The 26,817-nt window shown below is 41.9% G+C and overlaps 1 protein-coding gene across 1 annotated transcript in view; it reads left to right on the top strand.

Moving 5' to 3' along the window:
* The first annotated feature begins 5,992 nt into the window (after positions 1-5,992).
* The window catches only part of smg5 (SMG5 nonsense mediated mRNA decay factor), a 33,615-nt gene continuing 12,790 nt past the window's right edge, over positions 5,993-26,817 (top strand). The window contains exons 1-11 of the mRNA XM_083760909.1: positions 5,993-6,412; positions 6,804-6,902; positions 12,133-12,256; positions 15,623-15,779; positions 17,739-17,828; positions 18,486-18,575; positions 19,261-19,339; positions 19,708-19,833; positions 21,574-21,642; positions 22,168-22,391; positions 23,349-23,486. Of these exons, the coding sequence (XP_083617035.1) occupies positions 6,348-6,412; positions 6,804-6,902; positions 12,133-12,256; positions 15,623-15,779; positions 17,739-17,828; positions 18,486-18,575; positions 19,261-19,339; positions 19,708-19,833; positions 21,574-21,642; positions 22,168-22,391; positions 23,349-23,486 (1,261 nt within the window). The 5' untranslated portion in view covers positions 5,993-6,347. The remainder of the gene's footprint in view (positions 6,413-6,803; positions 6,903-12,132; positions 12,257-15,622; positions 15,780-17,738; positions 17,829-18,485; positions 18,576-19,260; positions 19,340-19,707; positions 19,834-21,573; positions 21,643-22,167; positions 22,392-23,348; positions 23,487-26,817) is intronic.

Raw genomic sequence — 26,817 nt, 5'->3', positions numbered from 1 at the left:
ACTGACTGTGGAAGGTCAAAATGGCCAGCACTAATGTTTCGTATACATACAGGTCATTGTATATCAGTGAGAGATTTGATTAAGCACTTATAAAGCAGAAATTGTGAAATTCCCAGAATGAACAATATACAATATTATATCGCTGAACCACCAAATCTTAATGTTAGAAATTCTACACAGGGAAAGTTATTTTGTTTATTTTATTTATTTTGTCGTCTTCTATTTTGTCATAACAGCTTTTAGGGCTACATTTCTTCTTGTGGAAGCACTTGTGTCATTAAGAAATCATCAGGCTAGATCACTGTATTGTGGTAGAGTAGGATATTAGGTGACAAGAGTCATGATTGAGAAATTAATATTGCTATGAAAATACCTCAGTGACATAAAATTGAAAGTCTCAGGTAAATAAGCAGTTGCCTCAGAACTGAACACACAACTGAAAAAGATAATTCCAGCTTTGGAAAGACTACCATCATTATAGTTGGACTGACTATAGAATGACATCTCTTAGCTATGCTTCAGTAATACCTGATCAAGCACCTGCCCCGATCCTTCTCTCTCTGTCTCCCTTTTTTTCTCCCCTTAGCCACTCACAAAGCTTCGTGGAGGACAATCTGGAACCTAATTGGCTGAGCCGCCACGGGAAATCCACCGGGTGGCACGGTCAAATATCAAGAGCCCTCTCTCGTGACGCGATTGGCTGACAAAGGGAGAACTTGGGGCATTCGTCCCATTGTATTTGCTTAAAGGATGGTGCAGAGCCCCAGCGAACCATGTAAGGATATGCTGGGCTTTTTTTACCCTTCTTTACTTGGGTCCTCTCTCTCTGATTGGAAAACTGGATTTTTAAGAGTTTACGCCTTCTGATTAGATGTACGATTTTCTTTTTGAAGATAGGCCCAACAATGTAATAGTATTTGTTGGCCTGTCCAGCATGCGAAGAAGCTATGCAGAACGTTCAATCAATAGAATGGAAGAACACAGAAGCAAAGGAAGGCACATTGCTCCAGAAAGAGAGGGAGCTATGTTGTACTGTAGGTGAGGTGTATTTCAAAGGTGCTTGACTTTTCTTTATTTTTTTTAGTAGAAGCCCATTTATTTTTAACCACTTAAACGCTGGCAGAATTTTATGGACAAATAATAGACAATCTACAAGCTTTACAGCTTGTGTGCTTGTAGATCAGCTATTTCTGAAATAATTTAGAAAACCTTTATGGTTCAGCGATTAAGTGGTTAAAGCATTTATTTTCCTCTCTCATAGTCTCTTCACACTATGATTACTGTTCATCCATTTAGTCTTTATCTTTCTATGAATTTTAAAGCATTACTTGACCACCTCCCTTTCAGATTTTCAATACTTACTGAATTCATAGTTTTAGCTGTTTTATTTGAATCTCTTTTGGACTTTTATTTAAAGAATACTAAATATGCACAGCCTATACAAGTGAAACTGCTTAAAAAATAATCTTAATTCATTGAAAACTTTGAAAACTGGACAGAATGTTGATATTTATATTTATATGATACTGTTTATTGTTACCACAGTAGAAGAAATACTCTACATCAGAAATCTTCCGGAGCATATATTTATTTCTTGATAAAGATAGAATCGTCTATCTAAAGGAAGTTCACAACCCCATTTTATATGAACCAAGTTTTTCTTATTAAGACAATCTTATGGAGCTTTGAGGAGAATCATTGTTCTAGGACTGTGACAAAAGGGATTCACTTGTGTTTTACCTGCTCCCCTTACAACGTTTTGCACGTTGCTGTGACTTGTGCTCTTGATTACATACAACTATTCTAAGATTGAATAAGAAAAGAGAAACTTGGATGGACGATGTTTTTCGCCCAACAATCGCCATGGAGCTCTCCATTTATGGACGATCTGAAACCCTTGGATGAGGACATTCTTATCATCTGATTTCAGTGATTTGTACTGTATCTCAAATCTACTATCTGTCTACAGCTTACCTGAGCAGTGATTAACTGATGGATTGTCGGATTCAGTGTGACCATTTGACAGAATTCTGGAGTTAACTTGTTATGAAACTCCTCTTTGATTTCTTTTAATGGACTCCACTGATCCCAACCTAAGTTGATAATCCCTGCCATTTCCACCGCTACATAGTAAATTCCTCAGTGTTCATTTATCCATTTGTAACTTAGAAAGCGTACAAATCAGGGTCCACTTTGTTCCATTTAAGAGTAAACGAACACTGAGGATTTACAGTGTAATCACTTGGATATGACAGAGAGAGATATATTAGAGGTTCTGTTTAAATGAGTGAATGTGTGGTGTATATAAGTGTGTGTATCAGATACATCTTTCAGATCTTTGTGTATATACTGGGTAAATGTGTATATACTGTATGGTATGTCTATGTGTATATACTGTTTGATTGTATATGCAGAGTGTACAGTTATTTTTTCCTCTAATGTTTCTCTCTCTGGCTATACGTTTCCTCAAGTTACCAACATTGAGGCATGGATAGGTTTTCAGACTCACAAAATATCAGCAAGGTCTGTCAGTTATGGTATCTGTATTCTTGAAGCTCTCTACAAGAACCAACTCACATAATACTTAAGCTTGCACTCATTTTCTGTCCAACTAAAAGCTTTTTTTTAAAGTAGATTTGAGTGGCCGAGCAATGTTTGTACATATATAGAATAAGACAATATTTCCAGAAACCTCCATCTGCATTTCTTTGAAATTCTTGAACTGTTTAAGTTCTTGCAGTATCTGATTTCAGTTTAGGTTCCTACAATATATGTTTGCAGCGGTTGTCTTTCAGAGTTATATATTTATTCTGACAACCCTTATATATTCCTTGAAATTTAGTTCCCCAAATTCTGCCTATCATGGAGTCCTCTAACCTCTTGTCAGCTGAAGATTTGGTTAAGATGGCTATCCTTCCATGATGATACAGTCATTGTTTGCCATTGCTTGTTTTCGTATACAGCCTAATTTATACTTTATCGTACGACTGCATCACACACTGAAAGTAACTGGTTTTCCAGATAGTTATTTTCTTGCGAGTGATGCAGTCAAATGACAAAGTATAAATTGGGCTTTAGTCCTAATTAAGTAAATGTGCCTCCCCCTTATACCCTTCACTAACCTTAGACCTGTCAATTCTGCTGGTCAATCATTTACATACCTATTGACAAGCCATAGCCCCGCCTAACCCAAACTCCTCTGTTGTTGTTTTGAAAAGGACAGACATTTGGGGATTTTGTGTATATTAATGGAAGAGTGATGTTGAAGAGTGTATTACAGTTGTATATGGATTTGTTATGAATGTGGATATTCTGATCAACAAATGATTATTGTAATAATAATGATTATTGCCACTTTGATTTTGTTGATAATTCCTTTGATGCAGTTGATGAAAATTCCATCATTTTTCTTTTTGAATAAACCGGAATTTATATTTTTCGGGTGGGTGAATCTTGGACATAGAAATACGTAAATAAATTAATAAATAAACAATTACATTCTTAATTTGTTGTCAAACATTGTAATGTAATGTATATAATGTAAGGTAGTGTCTTTATGCCGTTGCATTTTCAGTATACATACATGCTGATGAACCTTTCCTTTAGTTACTCTGCATCTGCAGGCAAATTTTAACCAACTTGCACACAAAATATCTCAAAATCAAAAAGAAGTCCATCTTGTTGAGCGAATTCCTGCTCCCAGATTAACTCTAACCATTTAGTGGTCCCATGATGTATCATCTAGTGCCACCCTCAGGCCAAAGTGACAACTTTGCTCACATCTCATACAGGAAGATTGCAGGATGAACACCACCTTTTTCTTCTAGTGCCACCCAATGCCAAAATATCAACTTGTTTTCTCTTGGCACCCTAGCTTTTTAAGTAGCTATATATGCTTGTTTTATTTTACTTTAAAGCTTTCGCTGTTATTGTCTCCACCAGGCCGAAGGCATGTGGGGAGAGTATGTTTTGCACTCCGTCCGTCCGCGTGTCCGTCCGTCCGTCCGTCCGTGTGTCCGTGTGTCCGTGAACAGCTAATCTCGGCCACCGTTAACCCGGTCGATGCCATATTTTGCACACACACTCCCTGGATGCCAACCATGAACCTCTGCCCCAAACTTTCCAGAACGGCCTGTTATAGCGCCACCAGGAGGCCGCTTTGTGCAAAACAAGTTTTTGCACAGTACACCTACAGATTTTGTCCAAACATCGCGCAAATTGGTACACAGTCTCTCTAGAGCCATTCAACGAAACGGGTCTTTCAGATTTATCAGACTCCATCCTGATTGGTTAAGATTGGCTTCCAAAGTTCACAGGAGTGCTCAGTTTCAAACAAAATGCTGCAAATCATGAACACATCGCGTGATTTCCGTGAAATTGTGCACCCACATTCCCACTAGGCCGAGGACGAAATGCCACATGAACAATTTCAACTCAGCCTCAAGGTGGCGCTATAACTGGCCAAAAAGTGTTTTACCTCTAACTGCACGGATCTGTGGATAACCTGGTGGAGACCTGTGCCCGGAAGGGCACTTTTTCTAGTTTAGAATATATCTTAATCATTCAGTGAATAGGCAACATACCACCTCTCATTCTACCACTAATAATAGGCCTACATTTAAATGTGAATATCAAACGAGTCGCCCCTTTACCAACTCACCCCGTGCGTACAGCCGGCGGAACTGCGTGGCATGGTATTCCTAAAGTAACCTAAGTAAATGATGCTTAAACGGTTAAACCTAACCTTATTCCTAACCTTAACCTCGGTAAAACTATGCCTAGACTAAAAACTAAACTAAACTCTGCACCATGGGGGACCGGGCCTTCTTCATCAGCTGCTCCTCGGCTGTGGAATGCACTCCCTGACCACCTGAGAGCACCACAGTCCGTGGATGCTTTTAAAAAGGCCTTCCTTCCGGGGCACGGTGGCACAGTCGGTGCTGTCGCCTCACAGCTAGAAGGTCCTGGGTTCGATTCCCGCTGGGGAAGCTGTGGGTGCTGGCCCGGGGTGTGTTCTCTCCTCCACGTCATCAGTGCCCATACCCGAGGTGGGGTTGGCGAAAGGACCTTTCTGTGTGCAGTTTGCATGTTCTCCCCGTGTCCCCTAGGGTAGGTACCCTCACAAAAAACATGCAGTAATCCTGGTCTCTATTCTCTAAACTACCTCCCCCTACCTCACCGGGGCGCCTGATGGAGGGAAAGGAACTGGTCGGAATAACGTGTTCCTTCCACGCGCTGCGTCCGGCCGGGGAAACTCTCCCCTGTCAGGTGAAAAGAAGCAGCTTGGACTCCTCATGAATTGAAGGAAGCATGAGGTCAGTCCGCTGCCCCCCCCCCAGGTTGGCAGAGGAAGTGTAGCGTTCATTACATGATTAGATCATTGACACTAGGTGAAAAAATGGGTTGCAAAATCGTGGAGAAAAAAGGCTTTCCTTTATAGCAAGGCATTTGCCTAGTTGGACTTTTAAGCCCTAACCACACCAAAGGGTCACCATGCATGCAACTCCTTGGGTCCAGTTAACGCTAAAGCCGTCTAGACCCTTTGGTGTGGTTTGGGCCATTGAATTCCATGCATTGAATCACTAGGTCAACGTGGGTCAACATATATACACCGCGCAGGGACAGCGCTAAAACCGTCTTGACCCTTTTGGTGTGGTTTAATAGGGCTTTAACATGCCCTGTGTGTTTTTCTAACCTTTTAACTAAGCACAGTTTAAATATAATATGCCCCCCCCCCCCCAAGGTTATTAAATGATAAGTTATTAAGTTTCTAAAAGAAATCAGATTTTCTGATAGCTTTCTGATAGCTTAATAATAATAATACATTGTCCAACTTTATCAACTACTAATTAACCTCGCGTCACCAGGCCTACTGCAGGGTTTTTTTTTAAGAAAAAAGATGCAGATCAGAAGAGGAGGAAGAAAGGGTTATCTCGTCAGCCTGACCTGTAAATCTCGCGGTATTCAGGCGGTCACTCACTGCCTAGGAAATAATGGCCGCCTTCGTAGCAATGGCTGGAACGGGGAACAACATAAGAAATATATCGGAGCGTTTTAGCTGACCAGGAATAGCGCAAATAAGTGGGCACCCCGTCTTCCCGGTGTCAGAGCGGATGGGTAGAGGGGGTCTTGCCAAAGGACACAAGAAACGAAAAAGACTTAAGTTAGGTGGGCAGAGGAGGAAAGCTAACGGTTAGCTAACGCTAGCTGGCTATCAACACGGTTGTCACTGCCGGGTAGGGAAACAACCCGAGCAGCCGTGACAACTGTGGGTCGAGGAGGTGTGGGGGCACCGCCGACCAAACGCTGCCTGGAGCGTCTGATCAAATAACTCGCTACTTGCTAATATGAGCGGACCCGGGCAAGATAGTGAACCAGAGGCAAAAGTCCTTCTCATCAAGAGGCTTTACAGGTGAGTTTAAGCAAGCCAGGCCATGTTGCCTCCATAACGCCACTATGTTGGCTAACGTTGGGATTGCTTCTCATGTTAGCCATAGACATTCACTGATCTGATTCACCAGGTTGTCTCAACTTGTCTGTCCTGACAATAATATGGGCTATTCAACTAACGTCACTAATCTAAATGTAGCTGCTGACACCTAATTGTATACAGGTAAATCATGTTTAGACAGTGTTAACCTGTTAGAAAGTTATTGAATCCAAACTTCATATTGTCATGGCATTTCATGAAGTAATTAAGCATGCTAGGCTTGGAATGGTGACTATAGGACATAATTTATAACATTACATGAATAACCTTATAAATTTCATGAATATGGCCACGTTTATTTCTCCTCACCAAGGGCTGTGGTGGAGTCTGTGCATAAGCTAGATGTCATCATTGGCAGCAAAGCATCCTACAGAGAGGTCTTCAAGCCGGAAAACATCAGCCTCCGCAACAAGTAAACTATTACATTCCATACATAGGCATTGGATAGGATGTCATCATTATTACACAGTTTTAATATGCCTCCTTATATACATTTGAAGCTGTTGGTATTCAATCATATAAGCCGGGTAATGGGCTATTAGCCCTACAAGCACAAGGCAAGGCAAGCATTGCGCTACGTACATACAAGGCATGGATATGTAGGCCTATCCCTATTGTCTATTCACAGCTTCTTAAAAGGGGAAGAATGCCATCATTCAAGTAAGTGTCCTTCAGGTGCTTTGTATTATTGTAGGCACATGGAATGCCTTTCGACAGAGGCTCATGATCAGGCTCTCCCAAAGTGAGCGTGTGTGTTGCCATTGCCTACAAAAATGTAAACGTACTTGGACAGTTCTGTGTGTGCTGGCATTCTTCTGCTATTATTGAACTCTTGTGCTGTGTAGTGTGCAGGTAAATAGCTTAATAGTTGTGTCTGACAGTCACAACTATTAGTACTCACAGCTTTAGGCCAGTTTGTGCTAATGGCTTTGTTTACATTTTGCATTTGTTTAACATTTTCCAGTAATTGAAATAAAACCAGCATAACTGATTAAAGTTGTATTGCAAAACATTTGCAGCAATATGCAATATTTCATGGCAATCAGACGATGTCACGATGTGTTCATGATTTGAGGCATTTTGTTCAAAATAGGCCACAAACTTTGGAAGCCAATCAGGATGGAATGCGAGAAATCTGACGATCCGTCTTGATCCACATGACTATAGAGATAATGTCTCCCCAGCCCTTCTCTCTGATTTTACTCACCACCGAAACGGTGGTCTCGCTCCGGGCAATGTGAATGGTCTAGAAGTTATGTGCTGGCTATAGTATACTTTATAATAGTTCCAATGAGAGCTTAGCTTACCTCGCAAAACCACCACGAAGCAAAGCCGGGCAGTGCTGTCCTTCTGGCCATGACAAGTGTGTGTGTCTGGGGGGACAGAGGAACGGGGAGGCGGGGTTCGCGGGCTCGCAGTATAGCCAGCAAAACGTGAGTAGCTCTCCCCCCTCCACACACACATACACACGTCACAGGCAGGAGGACACAGGACGGCACTGCCCGGCTTTTATTTGCGAGCTGAGCTCCTGGCGTAAAAACAAACAAACTCCCGAAACAGAGCAGCGGCCAGTGGAAGAATGAGAGAACAAAGGAATGAAATAATAGAGACAGCAACATAAATACCAGAAAAATAGGACCAGAAAGAAATAGTATAGAGGCAGATGGGCAGTAGTGAGAGAGGGAAAACAATGGACGAATTTGAGGAAGTGTTGGCCATGGAGGGTAGACGATATGAGCACGGTCATGGACTCTGAGCACCTTCATCAAAACCACCGTTCTGGTGAAGAGGTGACCACTGCTTCAGCTGGTCACCTCTTCCCCCGAAAACTCAACTATGAATGAATAGGCCTTTACTGAAACATGTAGTCCAGGAAGGAAGTGAGACCTGTGCCTATGACATCACAGACACTAAAATATCTAAAAACCACTTATTACACACACAAAAACTCAGGAAAGTGTTCTAAATCTTATAAATGTCATTAACGTTTTTTATTTTTTGCAAAGGGGTGAAGTGGCCCTTTAGTTTAACACATTCAGACCGTAGCGTAGCATGCTGCCGTTCACGTCCTTGTTTACGGCTCAGTAAAAGGGGAGTTTCACCACTCGGTTCACACAGGTGTGATTTTTTTTATTGCATGTGTGTGTCATACACCAAGCCAGGCCTTGGTGACACTGCTTTTCTATATATTTGGAGGTTAATGCCATTGTCAGAAACTATTCACTAAACTCAATCCTAGGCGAAATGAGAAATGCATAGCAAGCTTAGATAATTTATATATTCTCAAAAGTGCTGATACAAATGTAGCAGCAACGGGGTATGAATGAAAACGATGATCATCTTATAAGCCAGGGATGTCAAACTCAAATACACAGTGGGCCAAAATAAAGTAATTGGTACAAGTCGAGGGCCGGACTCAACACACGGGCCATTTTTGGGGAGAGGGGTAGCTGAAAGTTGACCACAAGTGATATACTTTCACTGCGGATCAATAGTGAAGAGAAGACGCATGCTTGCACTTGCGGGCCCTCAATACGTGACAATGCACTCGCAGTGCATTGTAGGACTTGTAGTATTATGGTGGTCCGTGCAATATAGGCCTACCAGAGGGCCAGTTCTAATACTAATTAAATATCATCCCGCGGGCCAAAGATAATTCATTCACGGGCCTGATTTGGCCCCCGGGCCTTGAGTTTGACATATATGTTATAAGCAGTTCAAGGGTTATTTAAACTTGTTTGCACACTAGTGTCAGACAAGGAAAAATGTATAGGGCTGCAACTATCAATTATCTTCTTAGCAATGAATATATTGATTTATTTGTTTCCATTAATCAAATACATAATGACATAATAAGCAATACGTTTTCATACATCATCATACTATAATTCACTCAATGTCTGTCTGAAACACTGTTGTAGCTCCTCATTGGCTGCACCAATCGCTCCGACTTTTCACACAGGCATTGACCATAATATTATGGAAGTCTTAATAAAGCCCTTTTATCAATTTAACAAATTATTTTCTTTTTTTTTAAGATTTTCTTTTTGCGGCTTACGCCTTTTATTGGTTTTTTTAAGGGACAGACAGTAGGCTGACAGGAAACGGGAGAGAGATGGGGGAAGACTTGCAGTAAAGGCCGTGTCGGGCTCGGGAGTCGAACCCGCGGCACACTGCGACTGGATTACCAGTCGGGTGCCGAGACGGTTACGCCACCGCCTGAGCAATTAATAATTTATTTATTAAAATTCCTCATACTTGCATGGGAAAATGTGAAAACTCACGTCAAGTATTTTCCCCACAGAAACCGTCGGAGCAACGGTTACAACAATTGGAGGGGAGGTTCAGAATAATTATTGAAATTAATGTAATAAATAATTAAATCCGTCGGCCTCATGGTGGCGCTATAACAGCCCACTGTGGCCCATTGCTTCGGGAAAGATTTCCCGCCATTTTCACTTCAAAACACACTTTTGGCTCTTCCACCTACTTTTGTGCAATTCTTACAAAGCGGTACACATGATCTCTGGACCTATCCAATTAAAACACCACAGGCAGAACTTTCATAGTCCGTATCGTTCAGCTGTAACCCGCTTCCAAATGTGTGTATGTATGTGTATATAATAATAATAATAATAATATATATAATATACAGTATTTGTATGTACTGCATATATGTATTTAGGTTTTATTGATATATAACAATATATCAATAAAACCTAATTTGTGACTTAGATTTGATATTTTGGTAAAGCAATTTCATTAAAACTGATTCTTATTTGTAATTGATCAGATCCATTAGTTTGATTTACTGTTGTCCTTCCACATTGCACATTTTTTAACACTTTACAAATTAAGTATCTGTCTACTGTACAATGCCGAAAGACGATTTCATGAAAAATAAACAAAAGTAGCATCATAACAAAACAAAAATATTGATTAAATACTTTATTAGATCCAGTTTAGAATGCATCTGTGAGGATAAGTCGTACAACTCATTTTAACTGCTGATTATGTAGGGGAAGTGATGTCTCTCCACCAGCCACCATCCTTCTACCCTAATAGAAAGGGGGTACACAAGTACATGGCCGTTTATCCGTGCTCCTTCTCCTACCAAACCACTCCGTTAGCACACATCTCTCCCACACATCTCTCCATGATCCATATGCACTACATCGCTTACAATTTACAATTTACAATTTAGGCATTTAGCAGACGCTCTTAATCCAGAGCGACTTACATTTAAGCAAGAACAAAAGCATGGGAATACATCACATAAAAACATTTATCATGAAACATGCGTAAGCTAAGAAAGTAACAGTGGAATATCTATATAATGAAACTATACATACACTATACATATAAACTATACATATTTACTACTATGCTATACATATGTACTATGGTGTGCTATGACTATATACAATAAAATTATAGTGCTGTCTACATAACATGCTATAAGTCTGTGTCAAATGCTATCTAAGCCAACAGAAATGCTATCTAAGGGGTTTCCCCACAACTGCCATATTTACTGTACAAATATTACTTTTGTCAGACACTATTATTGCGCAACATTTCGCTGCGATGCAAATTACATCACAACTTCCTCATTCCCGGCACCTCCCCTTTTCACTGCACACACACATACACACACGCACGTGCGCACACACATACACAGGGCACAGCAGCACAGTACAGCACAGTATGCTACAGTACAATACAGTACAGTACAGTGGAACAGTACAGTAGCTTACAGTACAGTATGGTACAGTGCAGTATTGTACACTACCATATAGTACAGTATGGCGCAGTTCAGTATGATACAGTACGGTCCAGTATGCTACAAAACGGTACAGTACGGTACATTATGGTACCAAACCATACAGTATGGTACAGTACAGTACAGTACTATAGAGAAGAGAGCAGAACAGTGGAGCACAGTGCAGTGGAGTACAGTACAGTACAGTGGAGTACAGTACAGTGGAATACAGTACAGTACAGAGGATTACAGTGTTGTACAGTACAGTGGAGTAAATACAGTACATTACAGTGGAGTACAGTACAGTACAGTACAGTACAGTACAGTACAGTACAGTACAGTACAGTACAGTACAGTACAGTACAGTACAGTACAGTACAGTACAGTACAGTACAGTACAGTACAGTACAGTACAGCACAGTGGAGCACAGTACACTACAGTGGTACAGTACAGTGCAGTGCAGTACAGGACAGTGCAGATGACTACAGTACAGTACAGATGAGTACAGTACACTATTCCCACTATGTTGCCACATTTACGACATCCAAGCAACTTGGTATATAGAAACATTGCCACTTGCCATGCTTGCTTTTAGACGGATATAAAAACAAGCAAAAAAACAATAGGGCCACTCAGCCAGGTTGCCAAGTTTGCACTTTCCAAGCAACTGGATATATGAAATCATGGGTTGCCATGTTTGCTTTTCCAAGTAAAAAAAACAAACAAAAAAACAGTAGAGTATCGCCCTCCCGCTATTGCCTTCTTCCCATTTGCGACGCGTGGCGCTAGGATGAGTGGGCCGAAGGCCTGTGAAATTCTAGTACTGATAATATAACTCTTCCTCTGTGTGTCCATATGTAATTACGTATGTCTTGTGTTTAGGTTGAGGGAGCTCTGTGTGAAGCTGATGTTCCTCCACCCAGTGGACTATGGCCGTAAGGCTGAAGAGTTGCTCTGGAGAAAGGTCTACTATGAGGTCATCCAGGTCATTAAGACCAACAAGAAGGTAAAACAATCTGGTAGCTGGCCTAAAGAAGAAAATCACAAAAGTTGTTGTAGCATGTATTTTATTGTAGATACATTGTACTGAGACAACAATCCAATATTAAGATAAATTGAATGTCAGTGCTTGCTTGGCCTTTAAATGTTGTGATTTTAAAACATAGATGCCAGCTCTACAGTAATTATGTGCTGTCAGTAGACTAGTATTTTGTTCTAATCACTACACCAGTAGGTATGGTGACATTTTGTATTGTATACATCATTAAACATTGAACTTGCTTTGTCGGACGGACGTTACATCTATCATAACAAATACAAATGTTTTTCGACCCTTGCATTCAAAATAAACGAAGGTTCAATTCATATATTTTTAGGGGCGCTAGTAGGGATTGGTATCGTTAGCAGTCCGGTACCGATTCCGGTTCTTCTTATCGATTCCGGTTCCTAACGGTTCCCTATCTCGGTTCCAAAATGCTATAAAATAACTTCCCTGCAAGAGAGGTCAAGACATGTAATGAATGGAGTAAGATCCTCTCCATTATTCAACAGTTCAGCTATTTGTGGATAATATAGTGAGCTATGTTTTCCTTTTTTTTATTTTTATATATCTACTCTCATTTACCCAGGGCAATAGAGCGCCGCAGTTCCGCCCCCTTTCAGAACGGCGAGTGGCCCAGGAAATGAATCCCAATGCATTTTTCCCATAGGCATTTCAAAACGTATTTATTTAAAGACCTTTTAAGTGTCGTACGAAGCCAACTCTTGTCGTGACAAATCATGACAACACACACAATTTTTCGGGCCAAACAAATAATTAGAAAGTAGAAAAAAACGGCACTTTTTTTGTTGTTTTTCTTCTTTGTAATTATTTGTTTGGTCCAAAATATTATGTGTGTTGTCATGATTTGTCACGACAAGAGTTGGCTTCGTACGACGCTTAAAACACATTTAGTGCCGGAAGTGCATCAAAATAGAAGCTCCGGGGTGCCAGAGTTGTCTGATCGCTTTTACTCTGAAAGCCATGAACCGGAAACACTTTCCTAAAAAAGTTGACTTTACAAAGTGACCTCACATCCCCGATCATCTTAATTAATTTTTTTATGCTCCAAAAAGCGTTCATATTTTGCGGGAGAGACGGATGAGGAGCAGAAATGAAGCGCCAGCATATCGATCCATTCATCACCACGGAGAGCGCCCTGGATTAGGAGATACGAGTCATTCTTTCCGCCGCGCTAACATGGGAGTCAATGACAAGCTAATAGTTGCACAGAGCATTAGCGAAAAGCGAAATGGCAAAAAAAAAATTAGGAAAAAATCTGAATATTCTTATCTCGCCCGTGTCACTAGGACGTCCACAGACGTCGTAGGCACTAATTTTTCGGAATCCTTATGACTGCCTCATGCGTCGTATGAACTGAAACGGTTAAAAGGTCTTTAAATAAATACGTTTTGAAATGCCTATGGGAAAAATGCATTGGGATTCATTTCCTGGGGCACTCATCGTTCTGAAAGGGGGAGGGACTGCGACGCTGTATAGCCTAGTGTTGCTACTTCTCTTACTACTATTGACAATAAACAAATAAAAGCCTGTCTGAGAGCCACACACACACACGTCTGCAGGAACGTAATTTGAATTACGCATGCATAGGCGCTAGCCCCTACTATGTCGAGCTTTGTGTAAACACAAACATTGAAGACCAGCGAGAACGCAAATTCTGATTGGCCAGAATGAGATGATGTATGATGACATTGACGTATGATGATAAAAGCACCCCTCACTTAACACGGGTGTGATTTTGATAGGTCACATTGGAAGTATAAATACAATTCAAGGTTTTAATTTTATAGTATGAACATTTTCAGCATAGGTAAAATGAGTCCCCAAACGCTGGTGTCATGCTTTACCTGTGGAGCTATGCTGATCATCTCTTTAATATCAAATCATATTGCCAATGGGCCATGGTGTGAAAAAGGATTAGAGAAGGTTGTCATAGATAAAGGGATCAGTGTAATCTTTCTGACAAACAATTAATTGTCTGTCACATGTTGTAGATGAAAATAATTGACAATTTGACAAACATTTTCCACACCATAAATACTGTTGCATTTTCAGATGCCTTTCCGACTAATTATCTATTCTCCATAATTATAATAAGGACATCTTACAGAACAGAATGGGTCTTGAGGAATAGTCGAACAGGCTGTAGGATGTTCTAATGGTCATGGAAACTAGCCTACAATGCATACATGCAAGACGACAAACATTTAACTGACTTTAACAGTAATTCAGCAGTGATACACTTGGAGAGGCTGTGTTGCGATGTTTGAATATATATGGGGCCTTATTACGGCTCACCTCGACTCCACTGTATAACTACTGTTCTTCATGCCCTGCTACTGTGTATGCTCTTGTTAATGTTTCAAAACGGTTGTATTCATATTAGGAGTGTCCGATAACCGTTGAAATTGGCAACCGACAAACACTAACAGCTAATGGTGAACCAATAAAAATAAAAGCCCACAGGGCACCCTGGCCTCTTCTAACTTCCTCCACGTTATTAGCCTACACTCTGAGTGTGTGCTAGCAGCAGCCACCGTGCTTTCGCCAAACTTTGGTCAACTTAACTGATATTGCATCTCTGGTTGTGTTTATAATTTTATTTTACCGACGGCACGGGATGGCGGCCATTGTGCTGTCTGCGGCACGGTATTTACGCACATGAACTGGCTACTGGAGTTTACGCATGTGGCTCGACTGTTGGACTCACCACAGAGTGCTATTTGACAATTTATGTGCCACTATATTGGCGAGGAGTGGAACGTTAATTCCGCCGTCTAATTGACACAGAGTTTGCCCGACAGACACACTGCAGACAACCTGGCTGGTAGGTAAACTAATCGATGCGGTGGTGGAGACTTGGTAGCCTGGCTTTGCCAGACACAACGTGGTTGCACGCCTCCTTCCAGCTATGATTCGGCTAGAGGCTTGGGGACTGAAGGTGCATTCAAACCTGACGATATATATTTGTTTCCACTGTCTCTTCAATCGCTTCACTTTGGTCACGCTGCTCACACAGGTCAGCGTTTGTAAAAAAAACCCCAAAAAAACGTCCCTTCACTCCAGCTCACTTCTCTTCATGCAAGATCTGCTCCGTCGCAAAGCCTGACGGTAACCGGTTAATAAAATGTCTCCATTTGGCCAGCCCTAATTCATATACCTCATTACGATGCGTCTGTCACTCGTTTATTATACATTACATAGTCTGGTGTATGCACCGTGGTAGATTCAAACCGCTAGACTCCGTGTTGATACTTTATCCTTGCACCACCCTTTTCCTTTTCTTCAAACCCCCTCTCTCTCTCTCTGTAGCACATCCATAGTCGCAGTGCGCTGGAGTGCGCCTACAGGACCCATCTGATTGCTGGTGTGGGCTTCTACCAGCACCTGCTGCTGTACATCCAGTCCCACTACCAGTTGGAACTGCAGGACTGCATTGACTGGACCCATGTCACAGATCCGCTCATTGGTTAGTGCCAGAGACAGATCATACACATCAGATTTGTATTGCATAATCATTTGTTTGCTCATTCTCTCTCTCTCTCTCCCTCTCTCTCTCACCCCCCCCCCCCCCCCCATGCTCTCACAACACAAAATGTGTCCAACACACCAGACATCTATAACATTTGAATAAATCAATGTCTCATCCATCATAATTCAGTCCTAAAGTACAGCTAAATAATAAAGAGACATCAAGGGGTGACATCAGGGGTGTAATGATCAATCTATTGATTCCACAGGCCACAATCCAGTGTAATTGAGTAATCCTTCCATTTGGCTCTGTGTCCAGCAGGAGGCAGCATATGGGTTAAAAAACTGTCTGGGGTGTTCACATAAGCCTGAGTAGAGCTGAGTTTTTTAATGTGAATTATCCCTTTAATGTTGCAAATTATTGTGTGTGTGTGTGTGTGTGTGTGTGTGTGTAGGTTAAATTGACAACGGTTGCTAAGATAGCATTGGACACTCACTGTTGTGGTGGGATTTGCGAAGGTGTCAATTGAGGCAAAGACAATATTCAGATAATAAATGCATTGCAAAATGCTTTCATTCTGCGAAAATGCATGAAAAAGGCTTGTCGGTGCTAAACGTCTTTCAATTTCTGTAAGTGCACAAGGGTCCTTATTTTCTTCTCTTGAGTAATATCTTTAAGGCAGCCATCATACAGTTTGCAGCTTTTAATGTGGCAGATTCCTCAAAGCCTCTCCTTAGAGGAAAAGCATCTTCCCTAACAAAAATACAGATGGCATGGATGATGTGAGAATGTTAACCCTTCTGAGCACACTTTCATATAAGCATGGTTAGTCGTGGTTCATGGATTTCATGGGAGAAAGACATTGATGTACTAATTGTTGGATTAGCTGGCAAACTGTAAAATGACATCTAGTAATTAAACAATTCACGGCTCCATGCAAATAAAGTGGCCTAAACTCAAAGCTCTGCATAGCAGTTCATATATAATTTGAGTAAACTGTCAATTTTGAAGCAAATTTATTGTAGCTTTCAACAGTGTGAAGGTAGAGAGAACGCCATGATCATCATGTTTTTAAAATTCCACGTCTGTATATAAATTAATTCATATATTGGTGATAGAATTGATATATTCCATTCATATACTCATCGTTGATGGACTACCGTATATTCATTCATATAATCAATGGCGATGGATGTATATTCATTCATGTATTCATTGTACACTTATATTTATTGATGACTACATGAACATATGTTTGTTGTAACCAGATGTTTGTTTTTGGACATACTAGGACTCCCATTCCTTTATCCAAGCTGATTGATTGGTGAAGTCGGCTGGTGGGGTTTACCTTAAAATTGGTTGTCTAGATTGAAGTTGAGCAGTGGGTTGAAGATGTCTGCGTGAATTGGTAGATGGATGTCTTTGGCTTTAAAAGCAAGTGTTTCTTGCCGGTATGTGAGTTGTATTTGCTAGATAGGCTTTAATTTATCTCCAAATAAGATACAATGATAAACAATTAAATTAATGTCATTTCAGTTTGTTGGTGAGCTAAAGTAAATGTATATACTTTAAAACCCTAACCCTGACATAATAGTGTTAGCCAGGCACAACAAGATGTCATCTCACATGGATAGTAGGCCCCTGAATCAAAATGTTATCGTATGTTGGCCAAATAGTATGCAAATCAACAATCGAGGAATCAAAAATGAATTAAGAATCAAGGAACCAGAGCTCTATTTCGCTGACCCTTTTCAATCTGCGTTATCAGTTACTATACCAACATGTAATGTCGAACATCCAGGAAATGTAAACTCATGTTCTGTTGTCAATCATACATTACTCTGGATAAGTGTCAATTACATGTTTCCCAAAATAAACACCACTCATACAAAGCATCTGTATTCAGCATTGTTGTTGCTGCAGTTTATTAATAAAGAAACAAACCTTTCTCTGCAGGCCGAAAAAAACCGGTGTCTGCCACCCCCAAGGAGATGGAGTGGGCACAGATGGCCTGTCATCGCTGTTTGGTTAACCTAGGAGATCTATGTATGTAATATGAAATTAATGTAATCTCTCGTGTGTGTGTGTGTGTGTGTGTTAGTGAACTGGGATATTGCATGTTTTGGTGCACTACACTACAGAGACTACCGAGTGGTATAGAATGTTTTTGCCTTTATTTCATGGTTTGTCTTGTTTTGGCAACATCTGTAGTGTGAAATGAAGCCCGATATCTACACCCTTCATTCCAGGGGTCCTTGAGGGAGTTCCAGGGGGTCTTCAGCTAAATGATAGTTTGTAACCAAATTGACCCTTATGGGTCTGTAACTCTGAGAGTGTAGCATCCATTTGGTTCCATTTGTACACTCTCAGAGTTAAATTAACATTGATTTTACAATATAAATTGGGGGTCCCAGAGATAGTAATGTCATAAAATGGGGGTCCGTAGCCTAATGCATGACAAACTGGGGTTCACAAATTTTTTTTGAGAATCACTGCTAGAGCTGTAAAGATCTTCTCTTATGGGGGTCCCTGGCATATGTTTTCAAATGGGGGTTTGCGGGCTGATTAGTGTCAATTTGGGGGTCCTTGACATGAAAAAGTTTGGGAACCAGTGTACACTATAAACTGCACTATACAGTCCTTGTCACATTAGTTTTGTGAGATTCTAACAAGCTTTTCTCTTGAATGTTTATCTTTTCATAGCCCGTTATCAGAATGAACTGGCCGGCGTGGAGGCTGAACAGCTAGCCGAGAGGTTCTACCACCAGGCCTTGTCTGTCACGCCACATGTAGGTGAGTGAGAGGTTCTACCACCAGGCCTTGTCTGTCACGCCACATGTAGGTGAGTGAGAGGTTCTACCACCAGGCCTTGTCTGTCACGCCACATGTAGGTGAGTAGAGGTTCTACCACCAGGCCTTGTCTGTCACGCCACATGTAGGTGAGTAGAGGTTCTACCACCAGGCCTTGTCTGTCACGCCACATGTAGGTGAGTGAGAGGTTCTACCACCAGGCCTTGTCTGTCACGCCACATGTAGGTGAGTGACAGTGACCTAAAACCTGGTCCCACGACGCACTGCATCCCATCGAAAAAATGCTGCTATGTACTGTAAGGATTGGTGTTTACCAGGCCAGGAGAAGTTGAAGGGAAGTGCATTTATGTCTACGAGTACAAATATTGTATAAATTAAAATTGTGACGCATCAAAGTGCTTCCATTTACCAGAAGAGGGCAGTGTTTGCCCTGATGACTTGGCCATGAACTTGTGAGAATATAAATGAGTTCCATGATTTGAAGGAACTGATCTCTGCTCTTACGTAACCTTTTTATTGTTGCTGTGTTATTATATGATCTCAATAATAACGCTGCAAAAATCCTGTTATGTGCAATGTCCTAAGTTTATGCTATGAATTGAACTAAATTTAGATAGCATTTTGGATTTGGAGTTCCTAACTCGTTCTTCAAATGTTATATCTTCAGGAATGCCTTTTAATCAACTGGGCACGCTGGCAGGGAGTAAGTTCTACAATGTTGAAGCAACATACTACTACCTACGCTGGTGAGAAATGATTTAGTTATAATTAAAGCAAGCACTATGTACGTACGTCCTGTTCAAGTATGACATTGCTAATGGTAAACATGGAAAACCAATAGCCCACATCAGTTTAATTTAACACAAATGGGAATGTATTTTCTCTAGTGGAAACTTGTTAGGTTCAGCTTATTGGGTATTAAATCATTATATGAAATAAATGTTAAGATGTTTTTTTATATAGTATTGGGGGTTCTACGTTTGCTATTTCTTGAGAAATGTTGTCAATACTTCTTTTACGTATGTTTATTGATTTTAACACAAATTAATTAAAGCAGGTAGGTCCCATAAATGAAGAAACTAAGCTCCTTCATGTTTGTTCTGTGTTCCATCAGTATCCAATCAGAGACCCCTTTTGAGGGCGCCTATGGCAACCTTAAACGCCTCTTTGACAAAGCTGCCAAGATGTATCACCAGGTCAAGAAACAAGAGATGAAAAAACTGTCACCTTCCCGACAAAGGTAAGGGTATACTTAACCAGAAGTCTGTCAAGATGTTAGGTCGAGTTTTCGGTGTAATTTAGACAAATCCCTGTGATGAAGCACATTGTAATGTTTTTCTACTTTGTTTTCCTTATACATGTTGGTATTTATGAAAAGAAATATAACGTGTGATGCATAGTATTCTCCTATTCACAAGAATTGTAATGGGCCTCGGACAGTGATGAGTGACAGGTGACAGAGACTGATGTCACCACCCACACAAGGTGACATAGGGAGGAAGTGACACACGGGGGACAGGGGGAAAAAGCTGAATGATTGTGTAGGCCTACACGGGGAAGAGGAGCGCCAGGTAGCAGTCAGATTAATGTACTAAAGTTTGATCGCGCTATCTGCAGCCGTTAGCAACAGATCTGTCGGGACCGTCGGGGAATTAAACAACCGCTTAATTGCTGCCGCCGTCGGGCGATCGGCGTTTGGACTGGTATCCAGTCGGTGGTTTTCTGCCATTGGAGTGTGAACAACCTAGCCTACATACCAGTGAGATCGAGCCAAAGGCTTTCTGTTGGATTACAAACTTTAAGGGGTACCCCATTTGTTTTTTGTTTAGTTCAGAGCGGAGGAGCTCTTTTCTTTGGATAAGGAACTACTAAAGACTGTCGCTGGCATGCCGCATTCAATTAAGGAGGAGGACGAACGCGGACTTCTTATTTATTTAACACTTAGCGCGGTTGTGTGCACTTGACTTTGGGCGGGTTGTGGATTGTTTTGTGGGTTGTAAACGTGGTAGCAGGACGCGACAGAGAGCGCCGGGACTTGTTTGGGGGCGGGAGGGGTTTTGAAAGAATTGTTTGTTGATCTCAGTTTGTCTGCCTGTTTATTCTTTTTATGTTGTAGGGAGAGCGACAGGGACAGACGCACTTTGCCAAGTGCTTGGTTTGATGGTACACCGTTTGTTTGACAATATACGTTTGCAGCATCTCTATATAAATAATTTGAACTATATCCCTACGAATCTGTTGTTTAATTTTCCTTCGTTAATAATTTGCCTTAAGACACAAGGGGCGATTGTTACATCCCTTTATTTTTTTCAATATTTGATATCCAGCACACTGATGGCGCCAGGCTCACGTAGCCAGTCTGGGGAATGAAAGTTAACTTTTCAATGGATTTGTTTCCAGGGGTAGGGAAAGTTTACTGGCCATTTTATCTCTGAAATGTCCTTCATCCAAAGAGCAGCTGCATCGCGTTCATGTTCATATCAGTGTACTAATGGAACCAAATGGACCCGTACACTAACAGAGTATGATTAATATATCTCCCCATTATCTTATACTATTAGAAAAAGTGTAAAACTAAAAAGTCTCTGATTTGTGCTGTGTAAATGACAAATATCTTAGCAGAACCTACAATGATGGTAGGGAATGTTATTTGGGGATGCTCTGAACCTTATAGTGTTTCACTAGTAGTGATAAATGGATGGTTTAACATTACATCCTAGTAGATATTGGATGGAGCTCGCACACCACAGGTACAAGAAAGACGTTCTTTATTGAGAATTCCGTTTCGATCTATTTGATCTTCATCAGGTCATGTGAACATACACAAAAGTTTGTACTTTTATAATAAGGGAGTGCTCCCTTATTATAAAAGTACAACATTTAGTGAAGTTTCTTTAGCCCAGCACCCAGCCTGTCGATGTGCGTATTCTTCTACTTCCGCTCTAGTTACCATTACATCCTAACATTATGTTCTGTTCAGATCTAAAGACATCAAGCGACTCCTGGTAAGCTTCATGTACCTCCAGAGTCTACTACAGCCCAAGAACAGGTAAGGGTTTACTTATGTGTATCATAAAAAAAATACCAACCCCCAACCTGGGGGTTGCGACCCCTCGGGGGTCCCGAAATTATTTTGGGGGGTCCCCAGATTATTAAAAAAACAAACACAAAAAATTTAACTGATTGGCTGGAAAATGGAAATTGAGAGTTTACACAGTGCATGCATTAACTTTGATTATATCTGGTTTCAGTATTTATTTATGATGTATTCTCTCTATAATTTCTCTCATAATTGTTACAAAACCCCCTACACAGCCCTATTTTGGGATCATGGCTGAAAGGTTTGTGAACCCATGTTATAGATAAACTATTTCCGCTAAGGTAACCAGAAACGTGATAAAACATTCAATGTCAAAAACGACAACATTTTTAAATCGTTAAATTGCAATTATTTGAATGACAATGAATCGTCAAGTAAAATCTCATGATTGTGACAGCCCTAATAGTTCACCTCAAAATCGTTTCACTAGTTCACTAGCATCAATTTCAGTTGTATCGCTCCTCTCCCCTGTAGCACGATGGAGACGGAGCTGACGTCACTGTGCCAGTCGGTGCTGGAAGATTTCAACCTGGTGCTTTTCTACCTGCCGCTGCCGGCACACAGCGGTGCTCACCACTCCCCCAGTGAGGAGGACGAAGAGCAACACACCGACAGCCCTTGCCCTGTCCTACCTGATGCTCTGGTCTTCAAAATGGTGGTCACATGCCTCATGGTGGTGCACAGCCTGAAGAGAGGAGGTCAGTGTCCGCCACTGTCTGGCGGCCGGTTAAGACGGCAGTGCGTGTCACTATAGTGATTACTGATCAGGGGATGTTATGAAGGAGCACGTTGCCCATTTTCAACCTTATATTCTTAATATAAAGTGGTCCTCACTAATGCTTATAAGATGGCACCACCATATCCGTTTACTCACTCTGTGTCTCAGAACTATGCTATATGGACAGTTTAGAAAACTGCAGTGCCTAACAATATCCTCATCAGTGGTAGGGATGTCCTGATAACATGCTCCTGATCCGATTCCGATCATTTGATTTAGAGTATCTGCCAATAGCGATTTTTCACGTGATTGGATTGGGACAACCCTAATCGGTGGGGATTCTATCTTAATAGAAACTATAGACTTTATCTTCCTGGATAAAAATAAATCTTATTTGAAATGCTCAAACCTGCCTACCGTTGATGAAGTCATTCGTTGATATGCGGTTCAAATCCTCTGTTGCCTTGAGCTTGGCTAAGCCTTCCAAAAAAACATAATTGGGCATGTTCGAGGGTAGGAGGCTGGATCACCTGGGGATGGTGATCTCTGTCGCTTAGCTTGCAACTCCTACCAGTTGTCCAAGGCACCTGTTCAGCAGGGTGAACAACTTGGGTTGCATAATGGATTGTGTGTTTCTTTGCATGTGCAAGAAACGACAGGTGTCTTCATGTGTACATTATGCCAAATGTGAAATTTGGCATAACGTCTAATTAAAAAGATGGGTAAAAATAAAAGCACATTTGTTCAAAGAAAAATGTGTGTATAGAAAAAAGGTGAACATTGTCATTTGAAATTGTTAAATATAAATAAATATTTGTATTTTTTTTAACTTTAACTTTAAATTTAAATTCTCACTCTGGTATAATTGAATATCTCCAGACAAGACTTTCAAATGAAAGCCTTTTCACCTGTTCATTGAATGTCTTTCTTGCTCTAGGTTCCAAGCAGTACAGCGCCTCCATAGCTTTTACACTGGCCCTGTTCTCCCACCTGGTCAATCATGTTAACATCCGCCTGCAGGCTGAACTGGAGGAAGGAGAGAGCCAGGTGCCTCCACTGCACACAGACAACGCAGGTGGGCAGGGAAATCTCTTTTTCCACGCTTAGGCTTAGGGAGTGTTCACACTGTCTGCCTGTTATGAGGGAAAAGTGCTGCCTGTGGCGATTTTTCTGCTGAAAAGGAAAGACACGGCTTCCTCCGGCCCTGACAACGCCACAGGACATATCGCAGCTTTTGTGCACGAGCTCTGTCTGGACTAAGCTCGCTTTAAAGTTGACGGGTTAACCAAGGGGAAATTGGAAGACACAGTTTATAGTGATTGTTCGAGAGACAGCGAAATGCCTTCACGACTGACGACCTATGTCGCGACGTATATTTTTCCGTCGCAACGTATATTCGAGTACGTCCTGGCGTAAATATCAATTCGTCCCGGCAGAACGGACTCGTCGCGGCTATATCTACCCGTTTGCGACCTAGTAGTTTGACTATTCTTTTACGTCGCGACAGAACGGGACACGTCACGGCTATATCTACCCTTCTCGACGTAAAAGGTAATTCGTTGTGGCGTGTGTGGACTCGTCGCAACAGAACGGAACTCGTCGCGGCTATATCTACCCGTTTGCGACGTAATGGTTGACTTTGTTATATGCCCGGTGCGCGGTGCCCTGCGCGGTGCCCTGCGCTGCCCTACGCCCACCGCGTGCACCTTGCCGGTCCGCCCTGCGCCCTGTGGCCTGGCACGTGTGCACGTGTGCCAGGCCACCGCGTGCACCATGCCGGTCCGTGGAGCCCTTCGCCGTCCCCAGGCGACCCTGCGTTCCAGAGCTGTCACATGCCCACCGAAAATAGCAGATCTACCAGCTCCTCTCCTACATACGGGATGGCCCGACCCGCGTCTGTGGACCCCTGGGGGGGTGTGTGTGTGAGCGTCTGAGCTCCTATCTGTGTGCCTCCCCCCCCCCCCCACCCCATGTGGACCCTTGCAGGGGGGGGGTCGGGGGGTCCCCCTATGCACTTTGTGTAGATGCTGCGTATCGCCTCATACTGAAAAAATTACTATTTTACGCACAGCGCAAGGCAATATGTGATTACGATCGTCCTTCTGGGGGGGGGGGGGGGGGGGGGGGGCTGGCCTACACAATAGATAACCTACCCTGGCCAACACAATAGATAACCTACAAGGACATATGAATTTAATTTATATACACGGCTATATTAATTTAGCCGATCATCAAAGCTCACCGCGCTCGTATAGCGCATTGACTGTCTGTCTGTCTGTCTGTCTGTCTGTCTGTCTGTCTGTCTGTCTGTCTGTCTGTCTGTGTCTCAATGACTTGCCTTAGGCGGATAATATAGACTACAAGTACTTTATTAAAGTAAAGTAAAAGAGTGAGTTATCATTGCGTTCTCTGCGTCGTAGCGCATGCAGATAGGCAGATAGGGGGGGGGGGGCAGTTCTATAGGCAGGGGCAGAAGGTTCCTATAACGACAGTGGGTGCGTGCCCACCTTAGAGTAGCCTATATATTTTAAGGCACCCGCCCCGCAACTTATTATTATTGGCTTATTATTTTGCCACCAGCGGAGTTGACGGTTGACGCCGTTGTCTAGTATAGACTATAGGCCTGTGCCAGGATGATTTTAAATAAATATGTCTCTGTCTCTGCGTCTCTAGAGCTATAACATATATACTGTAGCACACATCATGTGTGACACATGTGCACACACACACACACACACACACACACACACACACACACACACACACACACACACACACACACGCACACACACACACACACACACACACACACACACACACACACACACACACACACACACACACACACACACACACACACACACACACACACACACACCGAGTACTAAGTATAAGTAGCATATAGGGTACGGCTCTAAAAACATTAAATACTGCGGGAGCATTACACTAAACAAAGTTGGATTTGTACATTGCAGAAACGTAACATAACGTAAGTGTTCTTATTATTGTCCGTCTGGGTTTTATAATGCAGTGTGAGTCCGCTCCGCGATAGCCGATCTGCAAGCTCACAACGCGTTGCGCTGATTGACAGTGCACGTGCAGCAGCTACTGTATAGAATTATATTTAAGTAGGCTACTTTTTTGTGTGACGTCTGTGTGTTATTGACTTCTTGTTCCTTAATGTGCAGGTTTATCAGAGCGATATAGTGCAGCTGTGAGTGAGTAGGCCTATAGCTGCTGCTGCTGCGTCCGTGCACCAATAGAGCGACCGCGGCAGCGGCACGTATGAAATATTAAATAAAAATATGTTGGGCTTCCGGGCGTCCGTTTCTGGACTGTACCAACGGGCTTAGGGCCGGACGGTCCCTTAACTCCACGGGCCCCTATATTTTAGGCCCGTGCAGGGCTCTAGTGTGTGTGTGTGTGTGTGTGTGTGTGTGTGTGTGTGTGTGTGTGTGTGTGTGTGTGTGTGTGTGTGTGTGTGTGTGTGTGTGTGTGTGTTAAATGTGGTCATTTAAATGTAGGCCTATTATATACACGCACCATACAAGCACCTATATTATATAATGTGTTATACAAATGGGCAATCAACATATAGCAGCACCCCCCCCACCAGCAGATGTATATAAACATGGAATTGCGCTATGATATTAAAATGGACTGAGCTGTGATTGTGCCGTACTGCGCCGGCCGGTGGCCACTGGCCTATTCTGCCATGCAGTATAAATGCATTATCATGCCTGTTGGTGAAATATAAACATCTAAAATGGTTCAGTAATAATTAGCATAAGTTATTATTAACGAAAAACATCTAATACTATTTTAAATTGGTCTAATAAAGTTAGTAACTAATCAGAAGCAGCAACCATTTTGTTTCAAACAACTATAGACCAATAAAATAGTAGGCTAGTATTTATGTTTTTCGTTAATAATAATACATGCTAATTATTATTGAACGGTAAGTACGCTGGTATGTACGCTAAGGTACACTATAAGCTTGTAGATCTGTTTATTTTAGTCAGAATCTCGTGTGTGTGTGTGTGTGTGTGTGTGTGTGTGTGTGTGTGTGTGTGTGTGTGTGTGTGTGTGTGTGTGTGTGTGTGTGTGTGGTGTGTGTGTGTGTGTGTGTGTGTGTGCGCGCGCACACACATCACATGTGCACACATGTGTGCTATATGTTATAGCTCTAGAGACGCAGAGACAGACATATTTATTTAAAATCATCCTGTCTCGCACGGCATATAGAGCCAATGAACGGAGCATACCCCCCCCCCCCCCCCCCTCTCTTCTCTCAGCACACGCTGTGCTGTGATATCAATCAGACGCAAATGATCATTGAGTAACGTTAGCTCTGACTCGCACATTATGTGAGATCACATAAAAGGCCTTTAATATAGCCACAGATC

This window comes from Protomyctophum parallelum, assembly GCF_964188405.1.
Source record: "Protomyctophum parallelum genome assembly, chromosome: 3".
In the NCBI taxonomy this organism is placed as follows: Eukaryota; Metazoa; Chordata; class Actinopteri; order Myctophiformes; family Myctophidae; genus Protomyctophum; species Protomyctophum parallelum.
This window is presented reverse-complemented; position numbering and strand designations above follow the sequence as displayed.